At 40.1% G+C, this 10,000-nt stretch overlaps 2 protein-coding genes across 2 annotated transcripts in view; one reads left to right on the forward strand and one right to left on the reverse strand.

Moving 5' to 3' along the window:
- LOC138024429 (protein KRI1 homolog) overlaps window positions 1–717 on the reverse strand; it is a 20,839-nt gene extending 20,122 nt beyond the window's left edge. The window contains exons 1-2 of the mRNA XM_068871632.1: window positions 608–717; window positions 381–460 (exon numbers count right to left, since the gene is read on the reverse strand). Of these exons, the coding sequence (XP_068727733.1) occupies window positions 381–460; window positions 608–704 (177 nt within the window). The 5' untranslated portion in view covers window positions 705–717. The remainder of the gene's footprint in view (window positions 1–380; window positions 461–607) is intronic.
- Window positions 718–797: 80 nt separating this feature from the next.
- Window positions 798–10,000, forward strand: part of LOC138024428 (GPI ethanolamine phosphate transferase 2-like) — an 18,212-nt gene continuing 9,009 nt past the window's right edge. Inside the window, exons 1-6 of the mRNA XM_068871630.1 lie at window positions 798–1,235; window positions 3,859–3,907; window positions 6,737–6,946; window positions 7,132–7,550; window positions 8,025–8,515; window positions 9,676–10,000. The exon at window positions 9,676–10,000 is cut by the window's right edge and continues 846 nt beyond it. Of these exons, the coding sequence (XP_068727731.1) occupies window positions 946–1,235; window positions 3,859–3,907; window positions 6,737–6,946; window positions 7,132–7,550; window positions 8,025–8,515; window positions 9,676–10,000 (1,784 nt within the window). The 5' untranslated portion in view covers window positions 798–945. The remainder of the gene's footprint in view (window positions 1,236–3,858; window positions 3,908–6,736; window positions 6,947–7,131; window positions 7,551–8,024; window positions 8,516–9,675) is intronic.

Here is a 10,000-nt window from a genome sequence, read left to right on the forward strand (position 1 = left end):
CAAATCCTCCAGTACGGTCCCGAGCAAATGATGTTAGTAAATTGTTTACTATATGGCATTGTTTCTGTGCATTGTTTCAGACAATTCTCCGCTTCGTGAATGTTTGTAATCTTCTTCTTCCATCAGCGAACTTTGAAATGAAAAATGAACTTTGAATGTAAAACTAAATTTGGCCTGCTCAGGAGCCAATCTGCTTTTTGAAAACTTTTTGTGTTTCACTTAACTCGAATTTCTCAGGAGAGAGAAAAAATACGGAAACGGCTCGTTTCCATGGTGATGGTCCGTACTGTAAAATCCGGACCAAAACCAGCCAATGAGAGTCCTCCATTATTAATTAATTTTAGCCTAAGAATTGCTTGCCAAAAATTATAATTACTCACTCTTCCATCTTCATCTTCTGATTCACAGGAGCTCGACTCTGATTCATCATCAAGAAAGTCATCTCCAAACTTCTCTTTTACTGTAAAAACAGTTAGAAGATTGTGTTGGCAGCACGGCACGTGCAAATCCGTCTACGTTTGCAATAGATACAAACTGGAGGTTTTCAAACGATTCCCTTGTCGGATGGTACGAATTTTTCGATTCAGTAAAGTAGTTCAATACTTACAGTGGTTGAGTTCTACTTTTTCCTTTTGTTTTTGGAGTTTCTCAGCAAAATCTTTGTTTACAGTGATTTTAAAATCTTCCGTGCTATTCCACGCCATCTTGGTTGCTGGATCTGTGTCATTTTAGGCAAAATATTTAACGTATCTATTCCTTTCTGCGTGTAACCGCAAGCGTTGAGGATCGCAGTAGCTTTGAAAAATGTCGGACAAAATCGTACGAGATGATTTTTATATTGGTTCCTTTTTTACGGACCATTTTAAATTCATCTTGATTTCTGTTTTAGATTTTAATTTGCCTAGTTTAGGATAACTTCTCTGTCGCTTTTTTTCAAGTATCAAGATGCTCTTTGGTCACAGTTCCCTTCTAGTCCTTCTCCTATTTTGTCAAATCGTAGGTCTTTCGCTTTTTCTAAGGGGATTCTTTCCATTGAAGAAAGCTTCAAAAGGAAGGGCAACGCACGAGCAACTTCCTGTGGAGCCGTCAGAGGAGGAATCAAGGAGTCCTCCTCCTCCAAAGTTTGGAAGATTGATCATCATGTTGATTGATGCTTTGAGGGCAGATTTCGTCTTCAATGAACGATCCAAGATGCCTTTTACACAGGAGATGATAAGAAAAAACGAGTCCTTCAGGTAGACGGAAAAATTTGACGTACAATGTGAAAACACAGTGCATATAGTCAGAAGGGGAAAATTGTTTGCACTCCAATCTAACGGGGTACATGTATTTACTGTACATGAAACCGGGACAAACTCAAACCAGCATGAGTTTGTATTGGCCTCCATAGATTTCTATCCATGCGTTTACATAAGACCGGCCTGACAATGAACTCAGTCTGGTCTGAGCTAGAAGCGTTCTCAACAAAGCTCTTTCCGGGTCTCAAAACTTCAAGCCTGTATGCTTTTGGGTCAGCCATATAATATTTCTTAGACACAACATAGCTTTTTGTCTTGAAACCAGGCGCCAAGCATTTCATCCCAGTTTCACATAAACAGCTGCCAAAAATTTCATAGCGGTACAAGTTCAAACCGGTCTGAGTTCATCCCGGTCTCATGTAAATACCCCCGCCCCCCTTAAACACCTTAAAATAGCCTGGTAAAACCATTAGCGAGCCCTCCCCTGTCAGCACGTTCCGCCATAGGGAATGGGGTATGTCTTGTAGATTGCAATCAGAAACCCATAAGGGTTGAAACGTGTAACGGGCGTTCACAGCTTCCGAATATTCAGGGCGAACTGATTGGTTGAATGTCTCAGTGCTAAGTACCATATTTGGAAACCCCTCGCTCTTGTTGTTCCAAATATGGTACTTAGCAAAGTGAATATTCAAAAGCTTGTTTCCCAGCGGACAAGGGGCCGTTACACGTTTCAACCCTAGGCCTTATGGGTTTCTGTTGCAATTTGGTTACTAATTTTACACGTATGTTAGTTAGATGGCTATTTGTGAATTTATATTTCCAGTGTCACTGCTAGGAATATATTCTACATTTGTGGCAACATGGGATAGCAGAGAGAGCTCATCTGAGATGCTCCTCTCCCATATCTTTAACTTTTTGGTGAAGGCTATAAATTAGCCATTTTCCCTTACCAATATTCCTGCTACACTGCCACAAACACACAAAAAGTAATGTCCAAAGCAGAATTTTGAACATTTTGATGAGAAAATAATGGTTAAGATTTGCTACAGTTGTAAAAGGGTAAATCTTTGCTTCCACAAGGCTGTGCTCTAAGGAAAATTTCGGAGAGCCCTTCAGGCTCCCAAGCATTTTAGCTGGGGTGCCCAGCCCTCCAAGTTTTCGCCCGAATTAATTATTTATTTATTTATTTATTTATTTATTTAATCAACAACGAAGCAAGATCTTCATCCATCTCTCTCTCTCTCAGCAAAATATTGCTGCTACTGCTCTGGTGATCGTCGAACTCGCTAGTGCAAGAAAAACCCGCAAACCTGTCAAATTTTCACACCATACTTGAGAAAGACAAGAAAGGTGGCAATAGGGCCATTTATATGAGAGAAAATAAGCCGCGGCTTACTCTGACCGCGGCGTACATAATACGCGAAAGGAACTATTTATACGTGTATATACTCCCAGACTAGGATAAGCCGCGGCTTGAGAAAGCCTTGAACGTACATTTTGTACCATTTATAAGGGGTGTTGGCGTCTTATGTAAGCCGCGGCATATTTTCTCTCGTATAAACGGCCCTAATGTCACCAATGTTTTTAAGGTTTAAAAGTGAAAAAGTAAACCTCGATTGAGACAGGTTCATGTAAAAACGTTTGGGTCTAACACAGGTAAACCTTATTTACTGGTTAGTTGGGTTGAAAATAAATTTTCAAAACGTGAATAAATGCTGCTTGATTCCGGTGGAGCTTTTGTAAAAACTGCCGTAAAACAATGAAACCACCGCGGCTCAAAAGCTTTCAATTTTTTTTTTTGAGCAAGTCATCTTGATCTGGAGGAAAATCATCGCTACAGGACAGAACTAAACTATTTTTTCCTCATATTATCAGTAAAATGTTTAGTGGAATGAGCTTTTTGTCGATTCGGTCGAAGCGCCAGTCACAGCGTTATTTGTTTAGGGCACACAATGATTTGCCATGAACCAACGACAACGCGGGATCGCTCTGTTTCTAAAACAACAATAAATAACATGATCTCTTTCCCTTTTTTTATTTCGTTATTTCATATACAGGGGAAAAACAACCACAACCTAAATGTATTTTAGCCAAACAGGCGCAGCCGCGAAAAATCGTAAAAATATTAAATTTGCATTAACTGCGATTCCCGGGTTCTCACAAATGTAAATTGCACCGCTTCGCCGGCCGTGCTTTACCGCTGTCAGAGCAGAAGTAACAACTTTAAAACTATAACCAATAAATGCCAAACTCCACGTTCCAAATTTAATGCCATTTTTTGAGAAAATCGAAATTCGTGCGGCCGCTGGCCGTCACGTACAAAGTCACTTATTATGTTACATGTGAAATCATGTGGAACGGTCTTTGAACTGATTGTTTTGTACGAAGAAAAAACATTTTCTGAGAGATTTGGTAAATTGTAACCACCAGCATAATATTTAGCCGCCTTATCTGCTAGAAATACAATAAGCCAGAGTACCCGGCCGGGCAACCAGGTAATTTTTCTCACCCGCCCGAAGCCAAATGTTAGTCGCCTCAGGCGACCGGGCGCCATTAGAGCACAGCCTTGTTCCATTTTATCACAAAGATTCACTCAATTTGGTATATTTATATTCTGCAGCTTTTTGGCAAGGGCGCATCCACCAACAGTAACTATGCCACGAATAAAGGTCAGCTGACATAAGAATGATGACCACAGTACGATGAAGAGGAAATTCTTTTTAGAACAAAGATTAATCCGTTGAACCCTCAGGTGCCCTAGGACCCCGGGGGGAATTTCTGGGTGGGGATGTGCCACTGGGACCCTGGAACCCTTAGCCTATACCAGAGCTAGTTCAGCTGAATTTTGCTACCCTATACTAGAGTAAACTCCCACTCAGTGATTCATTTTGAAAATTGTGTTAATGGGTACAGTGTACCCCTGAGACAGAAATCAATGGGTCACAACTCAAATGCAATGGGTCAAAATTGTAACGAAGACAAGTTGTAGTTTTATTTTTTCAATCATATAATTGATGTTTTTTAATCAATAAATACCTTTTTAATTAATGTATGTGTACTCGAGACGCGCTCGACAGAAACCAATGGGTATTTAATGAATGTAATGCGTAAAATACGCAAAACGCAGGGCAAAATGAATCACTGCCCACTGATTTCCGTCTAAATTCTGATTCTTGACAGTTAATAATATCCAGAGGTGTTTCATGATCGCCATTTATTGACACAGTTGAGGCTGAGTTACATAAACTTAAACTTTGCCAATTAGATTTTTTTATAAACTGTATTCTTGAGTGGGAATTTCTGGTTTCCTTAGTCTTGATAAAATCTTCAACCAACTGGTCAGTTTCGTGAAAAATGATACCCTTTTCTGGACCGAAAGGCTATGATTTATATACTCTATGCTAGAGTACCCTGCTTCAATACCATACCCTTTACAGCGGCACATACACCCTGTACCTATGTAGTCCATATATGGACACCCCCAGTTGGTCAATGGGTTAACCCTTTCCCCCCTAAGAGCAACATTTTACTCTGTCTAACGCCAGACAATTTACTCATCAATGGGTGAAAGGGTTAAATAAAATTGAGGGTGGGGAATGTGACTGGCGCTGCTGATGCTGTCATCAGTGTTGGAAACACTTGCCTCTCAGAACTGTGTCTTGAGTTCGATTCAGTGACATGGCAATATTTGAAAAGAGGTGAAAACGTTCTCTGGTTAATAATTAAAAGGACTAAAACATAAGCTTTCGGCTATCAGTCTTAAAGCCTTAAACGAATAAAAAAGATGGAGCGTGAATGGAAATAATTATATGTATGTAACGGGCTGCGAGAACTAGAATATAAAAGAAGTGTGAAAAAAGCTAGAGGATAAAATGTAAATGATGTCTAATTATAGCAAAATGGGATGATTTCAATACTCCCATTTTGTCTTTATTTCCATTCACGTTCCAACTTTTTCATTCATTTAAGGCTATAGACTGATAGCCGAAAGCTTATGCTTTAATCCTTTTAACCAGACAATCTTTTTTACTGTACCACTTTTCAAATAATTAGTATGTCCTCTAATGCATGGTTACAGCTCTTTTTTTTTACTCAACATGGCAACAATTTACATATACATGTATATGATTGAAAGAGAGAAATGATCCTCACACTTATCAAAACAATTTAAGCAATAATATTAACTTCTTACTAACCGAACGCGAGGGCCGTACTGGGGAATACTGGCCCGAGGTCGTGGCGATATGGACCGAGCACAGCGAGGTCCGTACAAAAACAACCGAGGGCCAATATTCCCCAGTACGGCTCGAGCTAGCTCGGTTAGTAAGTAGTTTATAATACGGCTTTTTAATTACCTTTTGCTTTGTTTTTGCAAGCCCTAATCAGCCCGTGGGAATTACGGGAGAATAATGCTCTACAATTCAGTCACAATTAGCCAATCAGAGCGCACGTTATATCGGCTACAAACACAAGCCATATAGTAATGTGTCTTGTAAAACACCTGGAAAATTCAGGTGGCTCTAACGCGATTGGAACCCATGATCTCTGTGATTCCAATGCAATGCTCTACCAACTGGGCTATGAAGCCACTCAGTTGGGAGCAGGTCAATTTGTAGGACTCATGTCACTGTTCCTGTTTCTCTCTTTCATGTTTAGCCTGCACTTCAAATATCTACATTCTTTCAGTAGTTTATACGTAGGCTGAGTTTGTGATTCTCTACTCTGCTCCAAGAGTCTTTTGATCAGTTACTCTACATGTAGGTTCTGCTTTCCTGTGGACAGGGTTCGTACGCGTCTTGAAAACCCTTGGATTCCAGAAATCCGATTTCAAGGCCTTGAAAGTACTTGAAATTGATTTTTGGTCCTTGAAAGTCCTTGATTTTTTATTGATCAAGATTGAAAAATATTAATGCTTTAAGGTCGTAAAGTAAATGAAAGCCAGTGAGAACAAATGTTCGGGTAAACAAAAGTATAACATTCTTGAATTTTGCTTGGGTTTTGGTAAATTCCTATTTAAAAAAGTCTTTGAAATTTGAAAGTAGGGTCCTGGAATGTCCTTGAAAAGTCCTTGACTTTTTGGTCCTAAAAAGGGTACGAACCCTGTGTGGAAACCAACATTACCTCTACATTTGTATGTACCGGTACTCGTATAGTCTCCCCAGCTACATGTGGTGGAAACACTTTGCATGCTTGTAAAAAGTGAATAGGGAAGGAAAGTTTATTTGCATCACCTGGCAGTGTCACTTGTATTAGAAATGAACAAGTCATGGCCCCTCACCAAGGTGTATTACAGGGTAGGGTAGTGTGGGGTAATGAGAGTTTAAAGTTTATTGGACTTACATGTATTCTGATCACTTTTCTTATACACAGAAAAGGGAAATGGTAACAAAATTTGGATTTCATTTAGTGATATGCAATCAACGTATTGACACGCAACCGATGTGTCAGTCAACAGTTTGTAGAAATAATGCAAAGAAAGCTATTTTCTTTTCTTGCAGGCACTTGTTACTGGTGGAATTCCAGGTTTTATTGATATGGTTTTCAACATGGATTCAAATTCTTTACAAGAAGATAACCTGATTGACCAGATGAAGCAGGCAGACAAGAAGATTGTATTCTATGGCGACGACACATGGATAAAGCTTTTCCCGGAACACTTTATACGAATGGATGGAACAACGTCATTCTTTGTCACAGATTACACTGAGGTAAAAGAAAACAGAACCAAGTTTTGGAATGGGTATAAACTGGAAACAGAAATTCTTATAATTATTCACATTTCTGGACGTGCATTTATCTGTGGCTTATGTGATAAATTAATATTATTGTTCACCTTACACAGAAAGCAAAGGCAGAGAGAATCGAGTGCCTTCTTTTTACTGTTATTCCTCAGGTTGATAACAATGTAACAAGACACATTGATAAAGAACTTAGAAGCAACGATTGGGATGTTATGATTCTTCACTTCCTAGGCCTTGACCATATAGGACACATTGCTGGGCCATCCAGTCCCTTAATTGAACCAAAGCTACTTGAGATGGACAACATCATGGAACGCCTTTACAAAGCTATGCTTAGTTGGGATCAAGAGAATGAGGCCCCTTCTTTGTTGGTGCTCTGTGGTGACCATGGAATGAGTGACGCTGGCAGCCATGGGGGTGCATCATTACCAGAGACAAGCACACCCTTAGTGTTTTTGAGCCCTTTGTTTGAACATGGTGAGGGTGGCATTTTTTCCAGGAAACAAGTTCAACAAATTGATTTGGTACCAAGCTTGAGTCTCCTTCTGGGGCTTCCAATTCCTCAAAGCAGGTAATTGGTTCAACTGCATGGAATTAGCTTAGTGTGATACTTTTGATTATTAGTAGAGAACCAGTTTGACTAGTTGAGATGCTGTTGTTTTCACCGTGCCTGTCACATACAAATCTGTCACACGTTCTCGGTTGTTGACAAATTATTCACGTGCTAAAAATATAGTGCCTACGAGCTTGCCAAAATACAGCGAGACTCGTAAAACTATCCCATGATACTACACACTAAATCGTCTAATAAGATATATTAAATTTTATTACTCACACATCTTTCTTACGGTGCTTAATTTGACCTTTATTGCCTCATTCGATAAGACCAAAATTTTGTATTTCCCTTCGGACCGATGTAGCACACAAGTTCCTTTAGAAACTAACTTCTCTATTCAACATGGAAGTACTCTTGAATGATTGCTTCTTCATAAAGTTAGAACTTCTTTCTTAGTTACTAAATGTGCTATTGTTGTTGTATTCACAGTATTGGTGTTGCCATCCCAGACCTCTTTCACTTTCATTCATCAAGGGAGAAGCTAAGAGCTCTGCAGCTGAATGCCCATCAACTGTCTCAAACACTCATTGCAAATGGCCACTCGACTAACAGCTTGTGGGAATTTCAACATGCTATTAAACTGCATTCTGATTGGCTGAGATCATCAGCTACCGATCGAAACAGGAAACTTATCGAGACCATGGCCGGAAAGGTTGCTAAGCAGTACATTCTGGCACTTGAAAAGATGAGCAGTCACATGACTGCCTCGTTGTCAAGATATGACCTCCATGCAATGGTCTGTGGGATAGGAATTCTTGTGCAAACCCTGTTTTGGCTTTCCTGTGGCTTGTTTGAACTTTCATCACAAAAGAGGACTGAAGATCGGCCCAGCGCAATCGTGACAAGTGCTTTTGTTCTAAGCGGTGTCTTGCTGTGCGTTGCTATTCTTCATTTATTGACATGTTCCAGTACATGGACCGGTAAGGAATAATAGATGCTTAAAAGGACTAAGGCCCGCCTTTTTTCAAACATGGTGATTTGTAGTGAGTGATTCTGGCACAGTGTCCACACGAGCTTAGGTCAAGGTTTGCCCTATTAAAAACCCAATGACATCTTGGACGGGTGGAAAGGCCACGCAAGGTTTCTCTGGGAGTTTATGCTTCAGGCGCGCGCGCGCGCAGTGCCAGTTGTAAGCTTAGAGTACTGTTGTGTACAAATATTCGGGAAGTTTGGCTTACGGATACCTCTTATGTGTTATATACGAGCTGAAGCTGGAAAAGTTTCAGTAGTATTCAAGAAGCTAGTATTGGTATCGGCTGTACCTCAACCCTCGCCTTTATTAACGCTTCTCTCGTCACATATCTTTGTCGTATCTCGGTCACTGGTCGATTGTAAACCCAACCTTGCGAATGACTCAGATAGGAAATGACTTGCGAGCAAACTGTCAGGGGCGAGCATGCGCCTTGCACTTCGTCCGTGAGGTAACCAGTCATCTCGCCACCAGGAAGACTCGCCACCAGCAAACTCGCAACGAATATGCCATCACCTTTTAGCTATTAGGTTTTCTACTTGAGAAATGATTGTAGCAATTTCAGTTTCTTCAAGTTCTTTGCCTTACGTCTGCTGTAATAAATCATTACAAGGACATTATTTAGTGGAAGGCGAAGCTGTGTTAATTTTTATAAGGAGAAGACTCGCCTTTAGTATGCATTTGCTCGATCCGTTAATAGTTTTCATAATCCAAGCCTAATATGATATTTTCCGAGGCGTAATTTTTATTCCGATCGATCAGTTGGCGCATTTCCCAGTTTTCAAAACTTTTCGAAACGCCGCACTATAAAAGCGTCGTTCTCCCTTGGTGATTCCAACATTCATACACTCTTCGGTGATGCAATTTTCCCTTTCGTAAACAAGCGATGCCATTTGGACGAGAAAATTTCACTGTTAAGTTTATCATTTGCAATTGAATACTTAATCTAGGACTAGAAAAAAAAAATTAAAAGTTGATGTGACCCTTGGTGGCGAGTATACTGGTGGCGAGTCTTCCTGGTGGCGAGGTGACCATAAACCGTCCGTGATGTACCATAAAGCTAATCGGATGATGGTGAATGATCGCGACTGTGTTTTTTTTTCCTTTCAGGTGGAAGTGACGTATTATGTTCAGCGAATAGTGTTGAATCATTGGTTTACACAGCAGTAATTACTTTGCAGACGGGAGTTACGATTTCATCCGTTTTGCTTTACTTCCCACGATTGCTATCCAACCACTTATCTTTCCTATCATCAATTTTATCGACGTCTGCAGCAATTTTCCAAAGATGGCCTCATAGCTTCCTGGTAGCAGGAACGTTGCTGCATACTTTGAGCCTTTTGTCTAGTAGTTTTGTCGAAGAGGAACATCAAACTTGGTATTTCTTTACGTCGACGTTAGTTATTGTTGTGTTCTCCGAGAAAAATACATCATT

The sequence above is a fragment of the Montipora capricornis genome, chromosome 11, assembly GCF_036669925.1.
Source record: "Montipora capricornis isolate CH-2021 chromosome 11, ASM3666992v2, whole genome shotgun sequence".
Classification (NCBI taxonomy): Eukaryota; Metazoa; Cnidaria; class Anthozoa; order Scleractinia; family Acroporidae; genus Montipora; species Montipora capricornis.